Genomic DNA, 25,958 nt, shown 5'->3' with positions numbered 1-25,958 from the left:
TAAGATCAAATCTGCATTACTCGATTATTTGCAATAATTTGTTTGGTATACAAATGGCACATAAAAAGAGTGAGTCGTCAAGAAATTATGGAAATCGATGAACAACTTCAACAGTAGTAAAGGCCTTATCATGGCCTTCAAAGTTCTTGCTATGGCCATCAAGGCATTCCTATGCCTATGACCTTGAAGGTCAAAATACGTATCTAAGAAAGTAAGAACCTACTTTAATCACCATGATGAAATTTGATATGTTCTAATATCTAGATCTGTTTCCTTGCTGTCTATATCTCCTTTTCTTCATCTAAATCTCTCCCTCTATCTTGGTTTACATATTTTTCAATCAGTTGTTTGTTCTTTGTACATCTTAAACTTTTGTGAATCCTTATTCTCAATCACTCCCTAGTTTTCTTTGACTCTTCTCTGGTTTTTGTACTCCACACCATGGAACAACCATATTTTCTTCACCTCTTTGATTTCCACTACCATGATTTGATCGCCGTCGAGTTCGTCATCTCCGACGCCGGAGTAATCCACAACTTGATGGAAGCAGATAGTGCCTGTGTGAATCACAATGACATGTCTAGTGTAGAGGGCTACACGTGTGCACCTTCTATTTCAGTTAATGGGTTGTTTTTTTAGTGGGCCGTGCAGTGCTTTGGTGGGCCAAAGCCACCGTTTGTAGTTGGAATTGTCTTTATGGCGTTTTGGGCCAACAGTTCGATCCAGGAGTTATCACTAGGGCTTGTTAGCACAATTATACCTACTACGTTCTTCTCTTGCTGGTAATATCTCTCTACTTTTCCATCATTACGTTGGTGTGGTTTTGTGTCAGCTTCGAAATTCTTACTTCACGTGTTGATGCGATCCTTAGCCTTTTTATTGTTACGTCGGTGCGATACTTATGTGTCAGCTTTAAACTTCTTACTTCAACGGTTGACGCGATCTCAAGTCAAGGAGTTTTCTCTTTGATCTTGTTTTCAGGATCTCGAAAACTAATGGTCCCTTTATTGAGACATCTGAGGGATAATCTTTATATCACTCTTTCTGCGGGGAGAATTGAGTTTTTACAATTTGGTAAGAGATTTGACGGTCAAGAGATATCACATGATTGGTTATGTTTGTGCTTACAGTGGAGGCCAACTTGTGGTTTGTGTTCGGCAACGACGTTCTGAGAAGATCTATTTTGCGGCTTTTCTTTTACTCATGAGAACTACAATAGAGAGTGTGTTTAATTTGTTCTTATTTTCTTTTCACTCAGACATTGTGTTTGTCTTCTATTTTTGTAAACTCTGAGTTATAAAAATACGATGTTTACAGATTTAAAAAAAAATAACATGAAAACACCATGATGAAATTTGATTTGTAATAACATGACGTGATCAAAACCATATAAGATATTTAGATTTTACTCCATCATTGATGAAATGAAAGTTTTCTTTTGGAATTTTTTTTACACATAATAAACATGACACTTTTAGTTAGTAAAAAGACCAGGATAAAGTTTTACATACCACGTATAGAATTTTAATTTTGAGAGTTTTTAAAAGATTGAGGTGGGCATTTGAGATGCTCCAAGTTGGGTGACTTTAGGACCTTCACTCAATTCACTTGGATGGGCCTATGTTCCGTCCTCTTGGTGAATCCAATTATATCCAAGTCGAGCAAGCTTAAACCTACCATTGCAGATACATGATATCACTTAAGGTATACATATCCTATATGACTAACAAATTGTTGTGGATTAGCTTTAGATGTTTGAGATCTATTTCATAGCAGAGGACACGAAAAGATATGAGAAACAAGTATCCGTCTATTACACTATTAACTGAATAAGGAACACTCTGGACACACAAATTTTCTTCCTTTCCTTTCCTTTTTACAAATTTACAGTGAAGATGGGGTGATAAGAAGAAATAATCTCCCCACACCTTCCTATGATCAGTATCTCTGATAACAAATTTTCTAATTTAAAAGTCTCCTGACCTGTTTTTGATTTCTTACGAAAGAGATTGATGGCTCCAAAAAATCTCAGGATCTTGACTGAATAAAGAGGTATCTTGAATCTCTAGATTTGCTATGTGCCAATCGACTAAACGCGCTTGTATTGATTTCAATAGAAGAAGAATAGTCGGAAGAATCCACCATCTATCATCTTCTCCCCTGCGCACATCAACAATCAAACCAAATTATGAAAGAGAGCTTTTACAGAATGTGAAAAGAAGAAGAAAACAATCATTGTCTTTCGTAAATCAGTGTCAAACTTGTCTTAATTTGAATCAGACATTTCTCTTTGCTCAAAAAAGTGATGGAATCCGTCTCAAAATAAATCTCTCGATAGTTTCTTTTTCATTCAAACCAAAATTATGTAATGACATGGTCAAAGGGATGATTTCCTACGCTATAATCACTATTTCCAGTATAAAGGAGGAAACTAGAATGTTATTGGACCTTTACTGAAAGTTAGTTTAAGCTTAATGCTTTTTAGGACAATGACGTAACACCCATCTCAGCTAGTCATATTGTCCTTGACTTAGTACCGCCTAGGTCCACAAGCCTAGTTCCAGATGATACAAAGCTTTCCTCTGCATGAGCTGCCCTAGACCACCCCAGGCTTCTCAATTGACCAATATATGCGACAAACTCATCAAGAAGGCTCAGCCAATAAGTAAGACAAGGTGTCATGTTATAATCCAGGTCTAGAACGTCTTCCAAATAATGTGACACTAAGTTCCGTCCACATGTCAACAACCTCTGGTTGGAGTGGTTACCAAGATGGTTTCCACCCTTTAGGTCTCGGTTTCGAGACACGGATATATATTACCTTTCAAAAAAAAAAATACCCTCCACATGATATTTCCATTTTACATCAAAAGTTCAAATAGCTACAAAATTAACAGATGCTAGATACAGTAAAAGTCTGAACTTAATGATGACCTACAGGTGAAAAATCTGTTGATGACATGAAAATAAAGAAGACATTTCTTTGAATCATTCATTGCATGAGACGGACATCCGGAAGTGGACCGGAACAATGTGTAAACAAAATAGCGTGCAAAGAGAACTTCACGATAGCATATAGTTACAAACGTACTATACTGATGTTGATGAATTAAAAATTATAGAGATTCTGATAATTAGCCACAAGCAATGGAACAAGGTATTACCTATTCTCTTCTTAGAAAAGCTATAAATTCATTGCTATTTAACTGAACTAGTTATGTCGCTGTTGGGCGACCTTAAGTCCATTTGCTCCTTATATAATCAATTTTAAGACAGTATAAGTTATGAGAAAGGATAATACCTTCTGGTAATCCATGGATTATCCTTCTTGAATGGGTTCGGCGAAAATCCATAATGCAGAACGCCACAGATCAAAGCCACCATCTGCACATTTTCAACATTGGCCTTCTTAAACAAACCCAGGTAACAAAACTACCGGAAAGGTGCAAACTTGTTATGCGAGTATCAAAACTCAAAAGTATGTGTAGGAACCAGGAAGTACTAAACCCGATTTTGGTTGCAATACCTTTTTCATTCATTTGAAAAAGTGTCTGGGTGTGTGGGTGTGTATATATATACACACATACATTCCCTTTGCACTATATCTACTAAAATAACATAATAAAATGAAGTATAACTTTTAGACAAATACTTTTTCCATATGATGAGTTTCAGAATAATTATATCACCAACTGGAGCTATAACTTACGATGTTTGAAAAAGATGTAGCATTCCACAACGAATAGACACGAGCAAGTAAAGGTCTTTTAGGTCCTTTACTGAAAAGGGCATTCAGACCGGCGGGAAAAGGGGAAAGTAAAGATAGTGGTAGAATCAGCAAGAAAGCAAGAAACGCTCCAAGAGACATCCAGTAGAAATGAATCAATGTAAGAACAGTGATAGCAAGATCTCCCAAGAGAAGTAGAGAGATAAGGAGTTGCAGTGTATCCTGAAAGACATTGGAGGTGAATAACTTGTAACAAAACAAATCCTACTTACTCATTTGTCATGTAAGTGACATGTAATATACCTGCAGACCGATAGGCCTGGCATTGTGCAATAAAAGAGAAAACGGGAAAAGAAAATCCCTTTTATAATCCAAAGATTTCAAGGTTCCTTCGTCTATAACCCCTCCATTTGTTCCAACAGTTATTCTTTTGTTAGACAAGGCCTGACTGGTACATGGAAGACTTTCTTGCAACTGCTTAATGCTTTTAAGTGCAGATGTGGCTGTTTTTCTGGATTTGATTGTAAGAACATAACATGAAGATGATATTAATCAGTAAACAATTCAGGCACGGAATACAAAGTTTTACAGTTAATTTCTTAATGATAACTTAAAGATACCTTGGTTGTTCACTGCTACTTCCACCCCATGAATCAGAACGATGCATTTGGTGAACCGAATAATCGCTGATTGCTATCAATATACCCAGCTGGTAGTAACCAGAAGCTGTAGCCTGGAACCAACCCACCTCGATTCTTACTCCATTAGGCTCTAGTTTTGGATTTCCATGAGTCTTAATCCAATTAAGAACAGGAACTAATGCAGAACGGATGGATCCTTGCCTCACAGTCCTTAACTGAGCATTCAATCCATCAACCAATCGGTTCCATATTGTTGCAGGAACATGCTGCGAATGTAATGGTTTCATTTAAATATGAAATTTGAATAAAGCAATTGTAAACTACGTCTTTCAGATGCAACGGGAGTACCTCGCTGAGAAGATTGGTTAGCAATGTGTCACAGTGAAGATTGTAAGCTGACATATAGCTTCCATCCCCACCAAATATGACGCAGATAGGAAATCTCTGCTGCTGTATGGAGGCCACATCTAATCGTTTTTCATCACCACCAAGAAAGAAATCAATATACGCAACCATCAAGTCTGGTGTTGCTCCAACCTGGCAGTCAGAAAGATTAAAGAAACAAGTTTTTGAAGTTACCAATTAATTTTGGATAATACATTCACGTAAGGGTGAGAGGTCACAAAACGATCGCTCGTAGAAAATGTGTTGGATTATAACGATACCATTGGTGACAGAAACTTCGCTAGATTTTAGAATTTTTTTATATGTTAGTGGTTCAACTTCACAGGATTGTGACATAAAACATCTCCAAGATGGGACTAACTAATCACTAGCTCCCTAGTCCTCCACGTATCATCTCCATCAATTATGAGTAATGAGTTGTCAGATGAGTAAACATGGTAGCTTCTTCCTACTCCTAATCAATGGACATCCAGACCTTTGGTAAATAAAGTATGTCTTTGTTATAGTTTAAGAATCTGGTTTTATTACTTTGAAAGTGGATATGTAAAAAGGATCACCGGGAAGAAGATTGAGTCTAAGGCTTCCACGAGACACCCTAAAAATACGACAAGAGAAAAAATTGATCAACTCAAGAAATTACAACAGAATCACCTCTTTCTGTTGCAAAATAGAATTTGGTTATTGGATGCCTTAAAAAAAGAACTTCAAAGATAGAAAGGATAGAGGTGAATTCGCAGTTGATCCCACCGTTTCAGGGGACACAAAGTAAGGTTATTAGCAGCTAGCTAGCACCGTGCCGATCAGGAGAGCCCCCTCACCAACAGTCACAGGAGGAGAAATGAATGATGTCCTGGCCTGGGCACCTATCAGCAAGCTATTCCCTCTCTTTCGCTCAGAGACCTTAGAGTGGATTGTGGATCGTGGATTTGACCTTTTGTTCCTCTCATCACCCTTCCATGTCGGATCGACTAGTTGGGGACTGCCTCCACCAGCCATTTATTCACCACCATAGGTGGAAGTAGCTTCTTCAAGACCTGATTCAGTTGATCCTGAAGCTTACTAGGGGAGGGTGGGATAGGTTGCATTAATTTCTCAATTCAACATTGTCTTGCTACTGCATACCGTAGAGACCCACCAAGAAAGGGTACACGCCAAAATAGTCCGTAAAATGAAGAGTAGTCAGAAAAGAAAGATCAGATCGAAAAAAAGTGGAAGAGACGGGGCTGCTACCATTGTGATCGTATCAATTGGGATTTTTTGTATCAGGCTATGGAAAGGATGGGGTTTGGGTATAAATGGAGAAGTTGGACTTACTCGTGCATTTCAACAGCTACTTTCTCCATCTTAATCAATGGTAAACCTTCGACAGTGTTTCAAAGTTCGAGAGGAGTTAGACAAGGGGACCCTCTATCCCCCTTTCTATTCCTTCTGGTGAGGGAGGTTCTCGGTCAATGCCTCCAGCAAGCAGAGGAGAAAGAATGGTTATCGGGTTTCAAAGCAGCGAATGATGGTAGAAGCATTAACCATTTACAGTTTGCGGACGACACTCTTTTCTTCATCGACGAGAACCAGGCTCAACTTAGAAAGTTAAGGGAAATCCTAGTTTGGTTCGAAATCGCTTCAGGTCTAAAGGTAAATCTGGCTAAATCTTACACATATAAAATCAATAGGGTTGGAGATAACAATATCAATCACGAATTGTTGAAGGAATTCGGCTGTCAAGTGGGATCTCACCCCACGTCCTATCTTGGTCTTCCTTCGGGGGAAGGCTATAAGTCTAAAAAGCTTTGGGACCCAGTGATAGAAAGGATTAACAATAAATTAGCAGCCTGGAAAGGTCAACTCCTTTCTAAAGGGGGCAAAATTACTCTTATCAAATCAGTCCTTCAAGCATTACCCTCCTACTTTCTCTCCCTCTTTTCTATCCCTTCTGGAGTGTTGAAGGAAATAGATAGGAAGATGTGTAATTTTCTCTGGGAAGGTGCAAAGGAGCAGAAGAAGTTACACTGCGCAGCTTGGAATTTGGTATGCACAAGTAAAAGAAGAGGAGGTCTGGGCATCAAGAACCTGAAACATATGTATAAAGCACTCCTTATGAAATGGGTGTGGAGATTCGATGAAGAGAAAGAGGCCTTGTGGAGAGAGGTGATCTGCAACAAATATGGGGACACCCACAAGGAATGGTCAAGTAGAGCAAAGAAACAAGTCTATGGTTGTAGTGTATGGAAAGGTATTCAACTACACAGTAGTCTGTTCTGGATTTTGACTACTTGGGAGCTAGGCAATGGCGAAGACATCAGCTTTCGGACAGATCCCTGGATAGGCCAAAGCACTATGAAAGTCCGATTCCCAGGGATCTTTGAAATAGCCAGCAACCAATCAGCATCCGTAAGCTCGTATACAACAAGCACCTACAAGTCTGGGAAATCAATACTAGAAGAAATCTAAATGACTGGGAAATTCAAGCATACGCAGATTTGATGGTGACCCTCCAGGAGGTGTCACCCAAAGATCAGTCGGATAAGAGGGTACGGAGAACAAATGCTAAGGACAAACTCAGTGTGAGCAAGTGTTATATAGATTTAGAGCAGGATACGCAGATCCTCGACCCTGTTCATATCAGTATCATTTGGAGGAAAGTCATTCCTCCTAGGGTTGGTTTCTTCGTCTGGGCAATGTTCCTAAATAGAGTTCCTACGGTAGATTCGTTAAAAAGAAAAGGATTCTCCCTAGCTAGCAGATGTGTGCTGTGCAAGGCCGAGGAGGAAAGCCTAGATCATCTATTCCTTTCATGCCCTATAGCTAGCTCTATTTGGAACTACTTCATAGCCTTCTTCAAGGTCCCTTGGTGCAGACCGGAGACAATTAAACAAGCTCTAGAACAGTGGGAGGGCCTTTACAAGAGCAAGAAAAGAAGAAAGGTGTGGGAGGCACTCCCATTGGCCATTGTCTGGAACCTTTGGATGGATCGTAACAACAAGATATTCAAGGATTCAAATCTTAACACCAACGTAGATGTGGAAGACATCAAATGCACTTTATATTCTTGGATAAAAAGTATTGACACGTTCAGGCTTGTTTCTTACATTGATGTTGTAAATAATTGGGAGGCATGGATGTCGTGAGATATTCACTCCCCTTCCTCGCCTTTTGTAAATAGTTTTTCTCTCTATATATTCAATCAAAGTTTCAAAAAATCTAACCTTCATCCCTTTGTAAAGAGCACGAGATCTGCAAGAGCGAAGGCATGAATGATCATATTCTGACTTGACAAATTCCTGAAGGCGGTGAATCTTATTTCTCCTGCGCCACTGTTTCCAAGACCAGGCACAAGGATAAGCAATAACTGAAAGTATGCTGTGCACTGAGCCTTCCCACCACTCATAAGCAGCAACTGAGTTGATCTCATCAATGAATCTATTAAAAGCATCTTCATACCTGCAGATCCAGCAATCATCTTACTTTTACACATTTAACGCGTAAACAGGAAACCCATGTAAGTAGAAAGTATTTCTTACACAATTCCAATAATTGCATCAGGAGGAGAGTATGGTAGATGCCATGGTTCTCTGAAGGTATTCGGACCCATGAAGTGCAATCTATGTACATGGCTATGAGTTTCTTCAGCTCTGCTGGTTCCCCGCACCTAAATTATAACAAAAATCATAATTACCTTGAAAGGAAAAGGACAATATTACATCCAGACAAAGAATAAATTGAACTCCAATGGTAGAATGTTTTGAGTACTCAATTAACAAGCAAGGTACCTCTGCTAAGGAGAGGAGATAATGGAAATGGTGCCGATTCTGATGTTCACTGGAATTCACAGTCCGGTAAGAGTCCGACCCAACCAATTTAACTCTTATGGTACTAAGCAGAACCGCAAGAAGCACTAAGACAAAAGATAGGATGGCCGAAAAGAGCCATGGCCCTCCAAACGTATATATCAGCTCCTCAAGAGGTGTGTAACAGTTGGGCATCCTGTACTTCTCGGACATACACTTATATGGACAAAAAGGCTCACATACTCCTCCTGCAGTTAACATGTATCAGCACACTCTTAGGGGAGATAGGTAATTACTGGGTGTTCGGTTTTTCTGATACTTAAGATCTGAAGAGTATTAGTTTTAATGCCAAAGTCTGATATATGAATAAGTTTGTTTTATAACAAAATAAGCCCTGAACTCAAATATATGAAGCAGAATTCTCTAATTTGCTATATGCCTCCCATTGTTCTTTTAAGTGGCATTCCACCAAGCCACCAATAGTATTTCTTAGATCGAAATCCACTTCCAGATCTGAACTTTTCAAAAAGAAACAGTTTGAAGACTGATTGTTCAAATTAACAAATCTGAAAATGAAAAACAGATAATCCCCTTACTTTTAAGGGTACTGACACAATAATAATCTGTAATATTTGAAATGTCATTGTCACCATAATTACCTCGTACATATATAAAATCTGCACGCTGAGGAAGCAATTCTAAAGGGCAAGGAGAACAAAGAGATGCATCAGAGCCATCCACATCTTTGTATGTGCCAATAGGACATTCCTACATATTTAAGATCCCAAAGGACATTACAGATAGTTCAGGAACTAACTCCAATGAAAAAGAGCAAACACGATTCATAAACTGATGTACTGAGGATCTGTAAATAATTTCGGAAACAAACGAAAGATAAAAGATAGTTATATGAACCATACATGGCAGAATGTACCATAAAGACCTCGAGGGCACTTCTTTCCTGTTATAGTACCATTTTCTCCATGAGAACCACGGTTCCTCCCCATTCCACCACTGTAAATTATAAAAGCAATAATAAAGCACGCAAGAGATGCTGATCTGTTTCGCACTGGGATTTTAATAAGAATAGCAAGCTAAACACCTTTAACGCAGATGAAATGCACAGCTGAGTGGAAAGTATTTTATCCACTTCTCATGCAGTACTAGTTAGACTTTATTCTGCAACTTCACTCACTAGTCACACTTTAAACTTTAAATATTGAACAGAAAAAGGGGAACATTTGCTAGACTAGTGGTATACAAAAAGTCATTGAAATTATATAAGATTTGGATGATCTCGCCTTATTGCAATAAATTTGCATATTGTGGAGTCATATATGCTGTCTTGCACCCTAAATATGCAAACATGTAACCAACAACTAGAGAAAGGATAAAATAACACAAGGAGTTGGCAACTTTTCCTGCTAGGAAAATCAGTTCACTCAGATCAACCTTTGAAGACATTTAAAGTGAGGGAATTTCATAAAAGTAATTCTTCTCGGAGATGTGCAAAGCAAAACCATTATTGAAAGTACCAGACAAGTAAATGAGTGGCAGATTGAAGTCGAGAACGTTTAAGGATTCTAAAAGAAAAATAATTCTCGTCTCATTGTCTCTCAACATTGATGGATTAACAGCACAGAGATAGAACAATTCTGATCAATTTTTTGATTTGCGGGATACGATCAGGTACATAACCAATAGTTCAAAATTTTTGCAAGGATCACAGCACACTGATACCATTCTTGAACAAGTTTTATTGTAGTTGTAACTTCAGACATACCTATTGTTGATGGTACCGTTTAAACTTGCAACTGGTAGATATTCATCACCTGTAGCTATCCTAGACCAGTCAAAATGAACTCTCCCACCACCACCACCGCCGCCACCAGCAGGTCCACCGTTTCCACCAGCAACAGATAGCGAAGAGTGATCTCCAAGAGTGAGTTCTTGAAGAAAAAGAAGTATTGTTCCACCTGAACCACCGCCAAGCCCATCCGTAATTGTGCTGCTAGTGTTTCCTCTTGCTCTGCTGTAGCTTTGACCATCAGCTCGTAAAGATCCAAACACATCTAACCTGGTAAGTGGCCATTGAGCGGATCCCATGACTAGAATCAAAAAATAAGCAACCAGTTCAAATGTTGATCCAAGATTCCAAATGAATGATGATCAAAATTATCACATCCTTTTCGAGATTAATTAATCAATTAATTTAGTTGCAACTTTGATATACGCCTATGTAAGTACACCGTCTTCACTTCTGCATCATACCAGGATAGACTGTCTGCATCTTTGGCTTTCTAAAGCATTTAATGGTATTTTTCCGCAATTATGGTATTTTTCTTTGCTTTTGACAATAACTATGGTAAAAATGGCCATTTCATGTGTCTACACCAGTCTTGCATTTTGCATGAAGCAATAAAACATTTTGGCAAAAGCGTATCATAACCTCGGTTTTTCAACTTATGGAACCTTCAGTCAAAATGAGATATTAAACGCTCCCAATTATGGTTCAGGCATGATGTATTAAAGGTCCAGGCAGGGAAAGGCTTCAAAAGTTGAAGATGGATAAAGGAAAGCCAGCAAACAAATGTGTGTTAGTTAAATTTGAAATATAAGTAAAAAAGTTCATTTGTATTTTACGCACATTTATGCAGACCAGAACCAAGTTAACTTGTTTGTTTTGTGAGATTTCAGCAAAATAAGAGCAACATTGTCCTACCTATCATTCCACCTCCAACAATATTTCCATACGACTCGCTACTGCTACCACTTCCACTTCCTAACTCACATGGAAGTTCAGCATCACCATATGTTTTTCCACCTTCACGGAGCATCCCGTTAGAATAACCTGAACCACCTTTCCCACCATGTCCTGCTCCACCTCCGGCTCCATTTGAATAGTTTCCTTTACCAATACCTTCTTCACAACCTGAAAAAGAAAATAAGAATAACGTTCATAAATACATAATAATTAAGCCAGCAGCCAACTTAACTAGACACATGGCGTAACAAGGTAATTGAACAAATTGATGCATAGTAAATATTAGCAAGAGTCAAAGACATTAAACTACTTTTTCATTTAAATAAAATTTTCACATTCATAAGACTGATCAATACCAAATTCTGATGCACTTATCATGCCATCTGGTGCGATAATGACAGTCTTCGCCCTTATGTGAAGGATACTTCCCTTTACGAAGCCACTTACAGTAAGGTCCTCAACACGGCATATCTGTTAGGAGTAAGCTGTATTAGTTTTAAGGCAACATAATTTAGAAGACATAGAAAATGGTAAAGATCCAAGAATGAAACATTACTTTCACATCCTCTATTGGAAACCTGAATGAGAGGATATTTAAAATATTTCTGCTGAGCATAGTTGAAGTAAGAGAGCAAGACACTAAGATAATCACAAAATACAGTGAATCCAAATTCATCCTCGACTTAGTTCAACATTATATGAGTTTCTCTACATGATTATAATTTACCCACACAATCTGTCATGAGTCATTTTTTTTTTTGGATAAAGCATTTGGCATCGAATTTCCTCACCAGCCATGCCGTTAAATGACAACCATATATTCTAAGTAGTAAGTAATGCTAACACACATTTTAATTTCTTTTTTCTCTAGGTAAGGTAGAGATTTGACAAGATCCTAGCTTTTGAAAATATTGCTACTTGTTAATGTAATCATGTAGCTGCGCTGCTGCAGATTGCATTTGGCTCACAATGAGGAATGTAAGGTTAGAGGCAAGGAATAAAATGTCGACATATTTCGGTCGAAATGACCGAAACATGTCCTAAATTCACATCACCGAAACGAAATTTCCACCGAAATCTGACACGAAATTTCGAAACAAAGATTTAGGTTTAGGGTTTCGAAAGATTCTAAAATCATAACTCATATAATACCTTAGTCGTTTATCTTCTACCTTTCTGTTATTTTGTTCCATCTTTCTTGACTACTTCTCAAATCTTTTGTTCTTCAAGAGATTCTTCTCTTCTTTAGGTGATCTTTAAATTCAGATTCCGATTTGAGAGAGAGAGAGGAAGAGGGAACAGTCGGTTTCGGCTGAGAAATCTTAGAAATAGGGATTAAGGGTTGTATTTAAGGGGAAAACAATTTTTACTACGAAACAAGAATGTTATGTTTTATTTCTGGTTAGCCCCCTAACTATTACTATTATAGCAAATTGGACCCCTAAACTAACTGTTTTAGGTTTACATCTGATAAATAATTCAATGTACCCCCTAAACTAACTGTTTAATTGCAGATAAACACCTAACTTAACTGTTTTAGTACTAATAGAGTTAAATAACTCAATTTATCCCCTAAACTAATTGTTTTATTGCAGATTAATACCGAACTTAATTGTTTTATCATTCCGCAAATTTGTAAAATTTCCACACAGACCGAAACGTTTCCACGAAATGTGTCCACTTTTGGACCGACCGAAATTTCCATCAAAACCGAAATTTCATTCCTTGGTTAGAGGTGTTAGAGATAGACAAATTAGGATTTACCTCATCTTATGATAAGGATAGAGTTCAATTACGGTTCCTTGTCTTAGTTGTCTAATTAAGTGTTCTATGGCCATCTAGCACGCATAATTTTGTTTTGGATCTGAGGAGCATCGACTACTACAAGTACTATATTTCTTATGTTAATTTTTTTTTTTTTTTTTTTGAAAATTTGAATTAATATTAAACGAAAAGGAGAACTATACAATCGGGGAGGCAGCTAATGGATCTCTCGCGACATCCAGGCCTCCCAATTACAAACTAAATCTAGAAAAGAAAGACTAAAATACTTGGGTAAGCCTTTAGCCCATCCAAAAATTACAGCTTTTATATCATCCGCGTCTAAACTCGTATTAGCATTAGCCTCTTTAAAGATCTTGTTGTTACGGTCCTTCCATATGCTCCATACTATCGCTGCCGGAATCAGGTCCCAAATATCTTTTCTATTCTTAGGCTTCGAAATGCCCTCCCATTGCTCGAACACCTGAGCCACCGAACCGAGCATACACCAATTTAAGCTAAGGGAATGAAAAAAGTATGTGTCCAAATGTTGTGCGCGACCTTGCAGTGTATGAAAATATGGTCAATAGATTCTTCCTCAGCTTTACAAAGAATACACCTGTTTGTAATCTGAAATCCTCTACGCCTCAGCAGATCCACTGTCGAAATCCTCTCAAGGATAGTGGCCCAAAGCATAAATCCAACTTTTGGAGGGAATGCCTTCCTCCTAACTGAATTGATGAGAGTTGGATTCATGATTTGGTCACCTGGATCCATAAGCTGGTAGCAATACCTAACCGACAGCTTCTCTTTCGCATCTAACTTCCACACTCTTCTATCATTACTACTCCCCACGGATACTTCCTGAATCAGAGCCAACAAATCCATATAGGGTTGCACCTCCCAGTCATTCAGAGGTCTTCTAGTTTGGATGTCCCAAGAGTTCGACTCCTCGTCTCTCATCTTTCTAACTGTCGCGTCCTTGTCCCGAGCAATAGCAAAGACCTGGGGAAATAGGACCTTTAGAGGAGTGGTTCCTACCCAGACATCGGACCAAAAGTGAATCTTTTCCCCGTTACCCAACTCCCACTTGGTTAAGGTTTGGTACTTGCTCAGTAATCCTTGGATACCCTTCCAAACTCCACACCCGTACGATTCATTTCTCATCTTACGAGTCCAGAGTTCTGGTTTGTTCCCATACTTGTCCCCGATTATCTCTCTCCATAACTTGTCGTCCTCTTGGTCGAATCTCCAGAGCCACTTAGTCAAGAGGGCTTGATTCATTATCTTCAACTTCTTGACCCCAAGACCACCCTTCACCCTAAGAGAACTAACATACTTCCAAGCAACCCAATGAAGGCGTTTATGATCCGACTTGCCATTCCACAGGAAGTTGCTCATTTTTCTGTCTATTTCCTTCAGCACGCACATAGGGATAGCAAACAGAGACAAGTAATATGTTGGGAGAGCTTGAACCACTGATTTCAAGAGGGTTAGCTTACCTCCCCTGGATAGGACATGACCCTTCCAAGCCGCAAGTTTCTTGTTAACTCTCTCAACAACCGGGTCCCAAAGAGCCTTTGCTTTGTATCTTTGCCCCAATGGCAGTCCCAAGTAAGTCGTTGGGAGGCTACCCACCGGGCACCCGAAGCTTTTCAGAAGCTCATGATTTCTATTGTCTGCCCCCACCTTAGTCGCCTCATAAACATAAGATTTATTAAGATTTACTTTCAGGCCCGAGCACAACTCATACCAAATAAGAATGTCCCGAAGCTTGTTTACCTGATCCCCATTTTCATCGAGGAAGAAAAGAGTGTCGTCCGCGAATTGGAGATGGTTTATGCGCCTGCTCGTCGATGCCACTTGAAAGCCTTTGATCCACTCCTTTTCATCTGCTACTTGCAAACAGTGGCTTAGTACCTCTCCGACAAGAAGGAATAAGAGAGGGGAGATCGGGTCTCCTTGCCGGATTCCTCTCGAGCTCTGGAAGACTTAGTTGCATATTGCTTTGTTCATTTGTTTTTATTGTGTTTACATGCTTTCTAGTTAGGTCTAGTTCAAAGATTGGTTCTTTTAAGCTTCTGCTAGCATTACATTAGATATAGGTATCTAAAAGCAAAATAATCACACATTTAATTCTATCAACAGTTACGTGTTGATTACACAAGAAAAGGCGCCTGGAGATTAACGGTTGAAGAACATGAAGTTTGGAAAATATCCCTTACTTGAAGTGAAAAGGACAATGTGTTATTCACATGGCAATCTTCTGGAGGATATATTAAATCCGTAGGGCATGAATGACTTTCACAATGCGACTTAGTTGCCCTAGCAAAATAAAATTTATATCATCAAGATGAATAAGATAGAGAAATGGTTACTGCATGAAATAAATATACAGACAGAAAAGGTCGTTGATACTCACATGTTCCTACCATTTTTATCATCCAAAGGTGCTTGAACTAAGGCTCCTGCACCAACCTATCCAACATCAAGAAGACATGTAAATAGTCCCTCTAAAACATAAAAGACCAATCTTAACCAAATAACTTTATGAGTAACTACCAAACGCACATAAATTGATTAGACCATTCACAATTCTAAAGAATGTAGATGAAACTAGGGTATACCTTACAGAATGTATAGACAACAGAAAAAACATAACTGAATTTCTGTCACACCACACTATGAATAAGTAGTGTTTTGAGCAAGAAATGTAGGATTTTGCCACTAAATCCTTTTACACGACTTTCAAGCAAGAAACAGGGCCATAAATCAATCTCAGAGTGAATGGCTAAAAACCTACTATAAGTTGTGCTTCTTACAGTTATGTTATAAAATAGTGATAAGAAAAGTCGTTGAGCCTTGATTGCGTCACCATGACCAGTTAACTTTAGAAGGCCTTGACCATATAGACCCAAGTTTGCATTCGAACTAATGATGGAATTTTCCTGCCAACAGGAAAAACAACGAGAGTAACCTTAGCTTCTACAGTTGACAACAATGAGCATGAGGGACCTACATTAAACATAAGGATGAGGTAACTGGTCATAAAAACATACAAGTAAGGTCGCATACCCTGAGAACTACTAGATTTCTGACTTCAAGAACAGATGTTGCAACATTACTAAACCCACCACCATCAATTTGAATCTCGGAGTTCCACATCAATAGCATCTTCACTATAATTCTGAATGCACCGAACACCTTCATTCATGTAAGAAATTTTTAGAAAACAAATGACAAGGAAAAGAATGTGACTCTACAATCTAAATTTCATAAAATGGCCATCAGTACCATGTGTCCAACTAGCTGCGTTCAGAAATCCCTCAAATAGTCCACCATCATGGTTATTGCTTAAATTAAAAATGACAAGAAAGTACAAATAAAAACAAAAAGCTGCATGGTATATTCCTTCCAAGTTGTCTACTAACTGGAAAACTTCAAGGTTGACTATCAAATCCAACTATAAGTGTAAGTAATTGTGTTAAACAACAGATCTTGTTTTTTGAAAGTTCTAACGTGTCTTCAGTTAGATATCTGTGCAAGTTCAGTTATGTCTTCTGAACATAAGATTTTCAATTCATAGTATGACAGTTCAGTCCTTGACTCCTTGTCAGTTATCATCAATCTGAATTCTATTCAAGCATATACTGGAGCCACTTCACTAATATGAATCCTGGTTCTTTAATTTTAACAGAAAAAGAAATCCAAGTAGACAGATGCCTCAGTGTGGTCCTTAATCCATGCATAATTAAAAAGAAAAGGAATTAGATGTTTCAGGCCAGAAATTGTGATGAGAAAAATGTTAAGCATCAATCGAGATCAAAATTGTCATAATAGTATGACTGTTCCTTTTAACTAATCAAACTTCAAAGCTGATAAAAAAAAATTGGCAGACCAATCACTGGTAAACTGAAGAAGAAAACCATCACGAAACTTACGTACCTCAATGGTAGAGTCACTCATTAAAAGTTCTTCTGCGACAAGTTCGAATTCTGATACTGGGTACTCGGACAATCCAAAGCTGACACTGCCTCCGTAAAGTATACTGATTTGCCCTCTTACCTTTACAACAGAAAATTTAAAAATAGCAATGTCACTCCTAAAAAAGATAGCACAGACCAATGATACCCAGACCGCAGTTCGCTCCGATATGTGGTGCACGTACAAGTAGGCTACCGTGTGAGCGTGCGGTACGCTGTGGGTATACCCCTTGAGTACTCTATTTTAGGGTCCGAACCATTTTGGACTATTTTTACTAGACAAGAAATACTTCCTATGATGTATATAAAATAAACACAACTATTATCAGCCATTTTATCTCAGTTGAACCTACAATCTTCACTATTTAACCAAAAAATCTTTCAGTTAACAACTAGCTTAGCTCATAGATTTTTATAAACAAATTGTGTTATTCAAGGCTAGAGATTCCTGTAGGTCAAATTTGGAGTATTGGATCGTGAACCTACCCAAAAAGGGTATATGGAATCTAATACGCGGCACAGAAAAGGGGGATTGGGGAGTTGAGTAGCTGGTAACTCTGACAAGAACTTCACACCATGTATGAGGCGAGGAGATAGAAGATTGTTATGTTTCATCTATGGTTACAAGCAAGGTAGCAATTTGGAATATCTTTCACCGAACTCTTCATCTGTTGGGAAACCATCACATTCTAGATTGTCTGATGTTTTAAACTTATACGAAACAATAGATAACCTCTACCAATATTTCAATAAGATCGAGATTTTTGTTTAGAACATAAAATCGGAAATTTGGGTGGGATGCATTAACTATTTACCACAGTTAAGGATTGCGTAGGTCAAGGAATATATGAAGAACATAACAAGGACTTCAGCGAATGTTTTGGATGAAGCTAACCCGAGAGAGAACGTCTCTTGTAAACTCGGTATTCTGTATACTTTCTCTTAAATAAGTTATGCTTACTGATCCAAAAGTCTTCAAAACTGGTCGTTCATACATCATCTATTAATCAAGCTGATTTTGATCCTATCAGAGCTTGTAAAGTTTCAAATGACTTGTGACTATAATATCCAATCTTTCAGTGTCAAAGAGCAACTGCTCAACTTCAAACTAAAGCTAATTGCCTAATAAATTAATGTTCATATTTTTTACGGATGGCCAGCGGGCCAGCCTACCCTCTATCCCCTTCAGAGATCAATCAGCTGTGCCGTTCCATAAGAAATTTGTTGTAGTCCTTTTAGACTCAAAGCAACTACAGCCAAAATCATGTTGGAAGACACAAAAATAGCCGCTATCAGTAGGAACTTTTACCCTTGAAGATGAGTCCTTTGAATGAACTTCCATTTTTCATTCAGCTCCCAATAATACCACTCTCTATAGACGACAAACCTGAGGGGAACTAATATTCAACAAAAGTTCAGGAAAAGTAACTCTCCACTCTAGGAAGTTGCATTGAAAGGTCAGGGAAACTTTTTCCCGTTACCCCCATGCCTTTTCATTCATCAACACCATTACGACATCACCAACTTCATTTGATTTCAGACGTATCTTATTCAGTTGCTACCGTCAATCGTTTATAAAGATGCTCATTCAGAAGATGGCCTTGCTGGCCAATGCAAATCAAGAATAGTATTATGAAGAACATAGAAGAGATTTTCTCTAATCAAAACCACCAACACTTTCTACTATTGAACAGAATATAACTCTCTAAACTTGCAGTCTTTCACCACCGAAGCATTTTTGACTGATGTGAATACAAATTCTAGAAAGTAAGCTTTTCAGGTAGGCGTTGTATGGAATTGTAAGAGATAACATATCATTCACATTTGAAGAAGCTGAAAGAGACTACACTAACTGACCTGCATTCTGCTCCAAAGAAGAGGAACCAAAACTTTAGCATTATTCTCCACAAAAACGTTTGACCAAAGTGATCTAGTAGGAAAATCAAGCAATGGAGTTTCTGTTCGTGTAGAAACATTGGCATTGCTAACTCTTAGACTTTGAAGTGTTGAATCAAAGACAGTACCAGCAGCACCAGCATTCCCAGGACAACCGATACTCTCGCCACCTGAAACAGCACAAGATAGAGTGTAAAGCTCTAAGTCAGACCAACAGAAAACTTGGAAGTCACAAAGCACATGTTTAATTTAGGAAATCGGGACGAAGACCCATTTTCCTGTTGGTCGTGATAAAAATACAAGTAATACTTTTTAGCCTTGGACCAAGGTATGAAATTTCGGTTTCAGCGGAAAATTCGGTAACATGGAAATGGAAATATTTCAGTCATTTTGGCCAAATTATTTCGCAATTTAATTCGTAATCAAGCATTGTTAAGAGAAAGTAATTAAACTTCAGTTTTGGTGGCAATTTTCTGTAGCCATGGAAATTCAAATATTTCGGTCATTTCTGCCGAAATATTTCAAAAATTGAACTCCTTGGTCCAGACTACATCTAACCTTATCTTTTATGTTATAACCTGGTGAAGTTTACTTTGTTTGAACCTCTGCAAACCTTACATAAGGAGTTGAAGCCTAAAAAATGAAGGATACTTTCGACAAATGTATTTATCAGGTCAATTACGACTTAGGACTAGTCTGTAGAACTGGGGATGGGTTAGTGCCAGAGAGGATGAGGTGGGGTTCGAAAGAGTGCTCAATCACGGGATATGTTCTGTTTCAGCTTCAGGGTCCTAAGTAATGCTAATTGATTGGCGATAATCTGCTAGGTAGCCTGTCTTCACCAGAGATACTTCATCAAGACCCTAACCTTATAACCACTTACTAGAGACATTCAATTTCTCCCTAATATGTTCAGTAGGAATATGCAGTTAGTTTCAAGCTGGAATTCAGAAAATCAGGTGAAATAACAGTTAGGTTAGCAACTTAGCAAGTACGTACATAACTTTCCTCTGTATAACAGTTGAGATGAGTAATATTTCTAACAAAATAAATCAGATAATTGAGGTTTACAATTTTACAACGTAATATATTTGTCTCCAAGAAAATAATCAAATACAATGAGTACTAACCATGAGCAATGATCTTGATGTCTTCTTGTATGCTGTAACAGTCAAAAGATATTCGTCCACCCCCACCTCCACCCCATCCCCTCCCGCCACTTGCACTTATTGTACCAGTTCCTTTCCTAATTAAATGCATGTGCAAAAGAATCTTTAAATCAAGTAGCATTCAGGAAAATATGAAGTCAAGAAATAATGCCACATCTCCCAGATATTACTTTAGCTTTTTTCCACACATAGCGCATGAAGAAAGTAACAAGACTGGGACTAAGACATCTCACATATTTCTTGTCTTAGTTATTAAATCCTTTAATTTACTTTTGGGTTGTGAAGTAGCTGAAGACCAAGTAAGTTGGGTGGTAACATGTACATTTCTCTACTGGATAGACCATGGTTAGAATCTCTGTTTCCAAGAAAAATATGAATAATTTGATTGAATAAGAGAGAAAAACTGCATAATAGCTTATAATTAATACAAGAGATGGAACCAAAGGGAGCAGACTTGCAAAAATTTTCACTGTGGTTATCAAAGCTTCCCATGAATTTATTTAATCACAATATGTAAGACACTAAGACTTTTGGCCCATAATTTTATTCTACTCCAAAAAAAAGTAAATAGAAATTCTTTCGCTTGTTAAGAAAAGACGTGAAATGATGAAATATTTATAGTTTTATACTAATAATTATTCGAAACTTAGAAACTAAAAAGACACAATACCAGCTCTTAGAATTACTATGGTGAGTACTAATCAAGGAATGAAATTTTGGTTCCGGTGGAAATTTCGGTCGGCCCGGAAATGAAAACATTTCCTAGAAATATTTCGGTCAGTATGGAATTTTACAACTCTACGGAATATGATAGAAATATGATGTACTTATGCATAACCAGTCTTTTCAAGCTAATAAGCCTAGTACGATTTTGTTAGGAGTTCATTCTAATATTTAAAAGATGAAATCACTAACAATATCCATTTCCTAGGCTTTAGTGGCAGGGATTCTAATCAAGGATACATATGACGTAAGTACATTTAAAAGGAGTGTTAGCCTGTAGTTTCAGTTCTTGAGTTTTCTCCTTTGTAATTGCAACCTTACCAGTTACCAATTCTTAAATACAATTCTACCTTCTTCAAAAATATATGTATATATAATAATGCCATATCAACTGCATGTTATAAATAATTTTTTGGCATATATATTATTTCTTTGACTTTGTCAACTGCATGTTATATTTCATGTCAATGTTGTGAAAATAAACTATGTTACACATTTTATATCATGACAACTTAATCAAATGTACACAACATTGGATGAGAAGCGGTTAGTGACTTCAAATGAAAGATATATTCATGTTATGCAACCAAATCACTAGATTACTATCAAAACTAAATGGGAAAAAGTTTTCAACGACAAGTCCCACGCGCAATAAAGCGTGCAGTGTTGTTGGCAACAACTTGATCTCTCTTTTATCAAATGCATTTGGAAGACGATACTAACTATAACTAGTTAACTAGTTTACTGTTTTGTAATTCTCATTATGAGAACGAGTCCATCTTATGCAGCTTATTCTCATGAATGGATGTCTGTATTATTATTAGAAGCATCAAATACTACAATCTTACCAAATCTATTAATATGAAGGGGAGTACTTATTGTGGTTAAAGTGGTCTATAAGAAGGCAAAAGCATGACACTAGTCCAAGCAGGTCAGCTATACTTACAGCTTTAGAGCGTGTATTTTGATGCTTCCACCTGATCCTCCTCCTCCTTTAAGACCCCCTAAACCTCCTTCTGCAGTTACAGATCCATTCAGATACAAAACATCTTTCACAACAAGCTTCACCTTTCCTCCTCCATTCCCTCCTAATTGCATTTCAGCGGTTGTACTGCCTCCCTTACTTCCGTAACTCCAGGGATCATCAAGAGTAGACCATGCATAGACATCCCCACCCCAAGTATTGGTCACATTATTCTTCAAACAAGACGCACCCCGGCCTCCATGCCCTCCACCAGCTCCATCATGACCATACGGAGTCCCACTAGTCTGAGTAGGCGGCGGTCCACCCAGCGCCGACGTGTTTATAAATGAGTTACTATGCAGAATCAGATTAGTTGCCGCTATAGTTACAGATCCAGCAACTAGAGATGCATATTGACCCACTTCAACATTACCAGATAAATTGAAACTTATTGAACAGCCTTCGATGAGACATATGATTGATATGTGTGGTCGTAACTGTAGGTTCCCTGTTCCAAATACATCGAGACCTTCACTCAGATACAGATCTGAGTTAACAACGCAAGTTGTGTTCAATGAGCCAACACCTTTCAGGTCTTCACATGACAACAATATATCTGATGAGGAAAAAGAAGCCGACTTATTGATATAGTGAGTGATGTTTCCTTTGTATCCACTGCCAGGAACTGATTCGGAATACTGACGTAAAAAAATTCCTGATTCAATTTTCTCATTCATAAATTTCCCATAAGTAAGAAATGGCATGGATACAAAAAGATGCCCGAGCAGAATGCACCACCAAAGAGATCCATTACTCAAAAGTGGATGCATCACCTTTCACAAGAACATCTATACCAGAAAACAGGTGGCTTCTGCTGGAAACATACATCCACTAAAGTTCACATCTATTTGTTACATTTGCACCATTGATGCATTTTACCAATTCAGAGTATGGACTGCTCCCCCTAGCATCAAATTTCAGTACAAAATTGAGGTTATGAGGAGGCTCATATGCTTTGCATATGGCTAACCATTGCACAAGATAACAACTTCTACTCCAGTGATGTTTCCCTTTCCAATAACTCCCACCAAGTTTGATTTTCAGGAGGGAGGGCTTATATTTCAATGTAACTTGGAAATTAAAACCTGTGACCTGAAAGATATTGACATGATATATTAGGCAAGAAAAGAACTGTTTTAGACAAGAATAAAGAAGCCACTTGACAAACATAATGCAACTTATACTACTTATATACACATAAATGATTCTAAAGTCTAAACCTAATGAGGTAATAACTTGTGTTTGTATCCTTGAGGCAAATACCAATAGATATATAAGCAACAAAATCTCCACTGATATTAATACCAATTGGTTGAAAGTTGCAATTGTGCATATCTACAGTTCATGACGATGACACGCCAGCAACCATAGGCGCCATGGAAATATGGTTACCTCAAGAAGATTGGCATCACCAGGCAGATTTTAACAAAGCATTTGGGCCCAAAAAGACTAAAAGAATGTAGGCATGTAACATGCTGATAGGTTGACTCTTTCATCATGCTAACAACACATGGCCTTTTAGTTCGTTTTTTTCTGAAAGCATTTGCTCGTTGCGTAACAGTTGAAAAATAATCCTGAGCAATTTCTCTCTGATTCCAATATATTGACTGCACCAAGAGTTGACTTTGTGAACAAAAGCAAAGGAGTGGGGTAGCATGTTAGATTGTGCTATTGAAGTCCCAATTGACCGAGTCACCTCTAGTTCGCAAACCAGTGTGATCCACGAAAAGGTTTCTAACCTAACCAACTTAATGTCTAATTTAATCCCTTCGTAGTTATTATTAAACTTCCCTTTCCTCTTATTCTTCCAATCATAAAATCATCATTCTATTAGTCAAAACAACTGTAAGTTAGTAAATGTTAACACATTCTACAATCAGCTAACCTTTTTGCTTTTATGGTTATCCGCCATCGGATAGAATTATCTAACGATTGATGAAATGGTAATGTAGAATTTAAGCTAGATCCTGAGTGTAATTCTATGCCATGGTAATGCCGTATTTTATTTTAATACTAGACCGTTTGAGTCATCTTATGGTATACCTTTTTTCCCGAAACTGAAGAAAGTAGAGATTTGCATACACTTTTCCTGTGGTTCTCAGTATCGAAATCTTATAGTAAATAAGAAATCAAATCAACAAGAATCAGAATCATAAATGAAGCATGCATTTTCATACTAAGAAACACAATTTTTTCTTATATTCGAGGATTCTTGATAGAAATCTCAATTCGAACTAAACAAATGAAATCAAGATTATTCTTTACAACTGTTTCAACTAACAATCTCGAGATCTACAGTTTCAATTCTCAATTACTCGCATTTCTAAACAAAAACCAACATCAACATCACCAAAATTTTCTCCATAACTATTCTAAGTTCAAATTAACTCAAAATGAGGGCTCTGAGACTAAAATCAATCAAATTAGAAACAGATCAACCAGAATTATCGATACTCGGAGAGTCAGAGAGAGAAAGAGAAAAAGATACAGAAAGAGGAAGAGAGATACAGAAAGAGGAAGAGAGAGAGAGAGAGAGAGTTTAAGTAGGAGTACCTTTCACTTTAAGGATCGAATAAGAAACCCTAGATTATTGTGATACTGAATCTACTAAGCTTTGTCTCTCTAAAAGACTAAAACTATCTGAATTTTGTCGTCCTTTCTTCTTCTGTAGTTCAAAAATAGTCTGCCCTTTTCTTTTGGTTTCTCTCTCTAGAAGACAGCAAGGCTCAGCCCGACGAGTCGAATGACGTTTTTTGCGTATCTGGATTCCACTAGCGTTTTCTTTTTCTTCATTCAAGTGACCAATCTCATTCACAAATTACCCTTCTAATCTTGGCCACCAAATATATGGACAACTAATTTATTTTACATGGACAAAAAGAAAAAGGCGCGGCTTTGCAGAATAAAGAAAAATCTCTGGGGCATAAAGACTTAGTCAACCGTAATTGACTTAAGGAACATATTTGTTTTTTAGTTCAAAAATAAATTTGATTATTTTTTGGCCCTTCGTCTTCACCACTCTTCACCCACAAATCCCGACCACCATCACCACCACCACCACCACCAAAATGGGTCTCTCTCCTCCCCTGTTTTTCTTTCCCTCCTTTATCTCGTTATTGCCCCTCTCTCTCTCTAAGAACACTAGCCAATGTCTGTACAATTTAAAGGAACCCTAATCTAAATTGATATTATGGGGATCAGTGACAATAGGATAAAGCACAATAATTATCATTGTCAGAAGCATAATAGCAATTCTGTTACCCTTTATCACATCCATTTTGTGATCACTCACCTTTTGCTCGTGTTGATATGATGCTATTGGTTGGGAAACTCGATGCAGTTGAGGTTCTAACTATTCCGTACTTCACAACCATCTTCCATGAGATTCGAGTTCTTCTTCCTGCAGCTTCTGTTCTGATTGGAGATTTATATATATAATGGACATATGGCTTATGAAGTCTGTTAGTTTTAGTAGTCGCTAGTATGGTTACAACAGGGCAGCAAATCTGATATTAACCCTAGTAGATCTGCTGAGGCTTTTAGAGAGGGAAAAAATGAGAAAGGGAGAGATGATGAGGAAGAGGGGGAAGAGAAGAAGAAGGCGGGACAGAGAGAGGGAATAAAATGGTGGCGGCGGCCGAAACTTATTGTGGTAGCGGTCGGAATTTGTGCGTGAAGGTGGGATAAAGATAAAGATGAATATGAAGACTAAGGGCTAAAAACTAATCGAATTTATTTTTAGGTTAAAAAATATATATTCCCCTAAGTCAATCTCGATTGACTAAGTCTTTATTCCCCGAAGATTTTTTATTATTCCCCAAAGTGGCGGCCAAAGAAAAATGGGTGTAAGTAAATTTATTCCTAGACAACCACGTCAAAGGATACAAAACTAAATACACTTTCTCTTTCTTTTGCATCTTCATCGACAACCATTCATTTTCACCGGCGAACACTTAGTTTGGCGAACACCATTTTCTCCGACAACTATCACGTTTTTATCATCCCCTCTCATCTTCGTCACCATCAACACATCATCTCCTCTTTTTATTTTTCCTTTTCTTCTCAAAATAAATTAGGACT

General features: G+C 37.8%; 1 protein-coding gene across 2 annotated transcripts; it reads right to left on the bottom strand.

The window, feature by feature from the left end:
- Positions 1–1,792: 1,792 nt before the first annotated feature.
- Positions 1,793–24,713, bottom strand: LOC147544519 (MraZ). 2 transcript variants are annotated; one of them, XM_086638082.1, is made up of 23 exons: positions 24,432–24,713; positions 21,801–22,970; positions 20,093–20,208; positions 18,924–19,132; positions 17,029–17,148; positions 16,159–16,287; positions 15,906–16,031; positions 15,506–15,561; positions 15,309–15,408; positions 11,679–11,793; positions 11,281–11,490; positions 10,342–10,666; positions 9,479–9,572; positions 9,218–9,326; positions 8,541–8,806; positions 8,292–8,419; positions 7,977–8,211; positions 4,717–4,905; positions 4,348–4,634; positions 4,031–4,238; positions 3,710–3,949; positions 3,302–3,384; positions 1,793–2,160 (listed from the first exon to the last, which is right to left on the bottom strand). In XM_086638082.1, exons 2-23 carry the CDS (start codon positions 22,646–22,648, stop codon positions 1,998–2,000), a joined length of 4,356 nt encoding a protein of 1,451 aa, XP_086494208.1. In that variant the 5' UTR covers positions 22,649–22,970; positions 24,432–24,713; the 3' UTR covers positions 1,793–1,997. The 2 variants fall into 2 exon arrangements, with proteins under 2 accessions (XP_086494208.1, XP_086494209.1); XM_086638083.1 differs by lacking the exon at positions 15,906–16,031 and having other exon boundaries at positions 24,432–24,702.
- Positions 24,714–25,958: the final 1,245 nt, after the last annotated feature.

Source organism: Eschscholzia californica, unplaced genomic scaffold, assembly GCF_041429995.1.
Source record: "Eschscholzia californica isolate CP2 unplaced genomic scaffold, dmEscCali1.0.p SCAF_4, whole genome shotgun sequence".
NCBI lineage: Eukaryota > Viridiplantae > Streptophyta > Magnoliopsida > Ranunculales > Papaveraceae > Eschscholzia > Eschscholzia californica.
The sequence above is the reverse complement of the archived record's forward strand: the minus strand, read 5'-3'. Positions and strand labels throughout refer to the sequence as shown.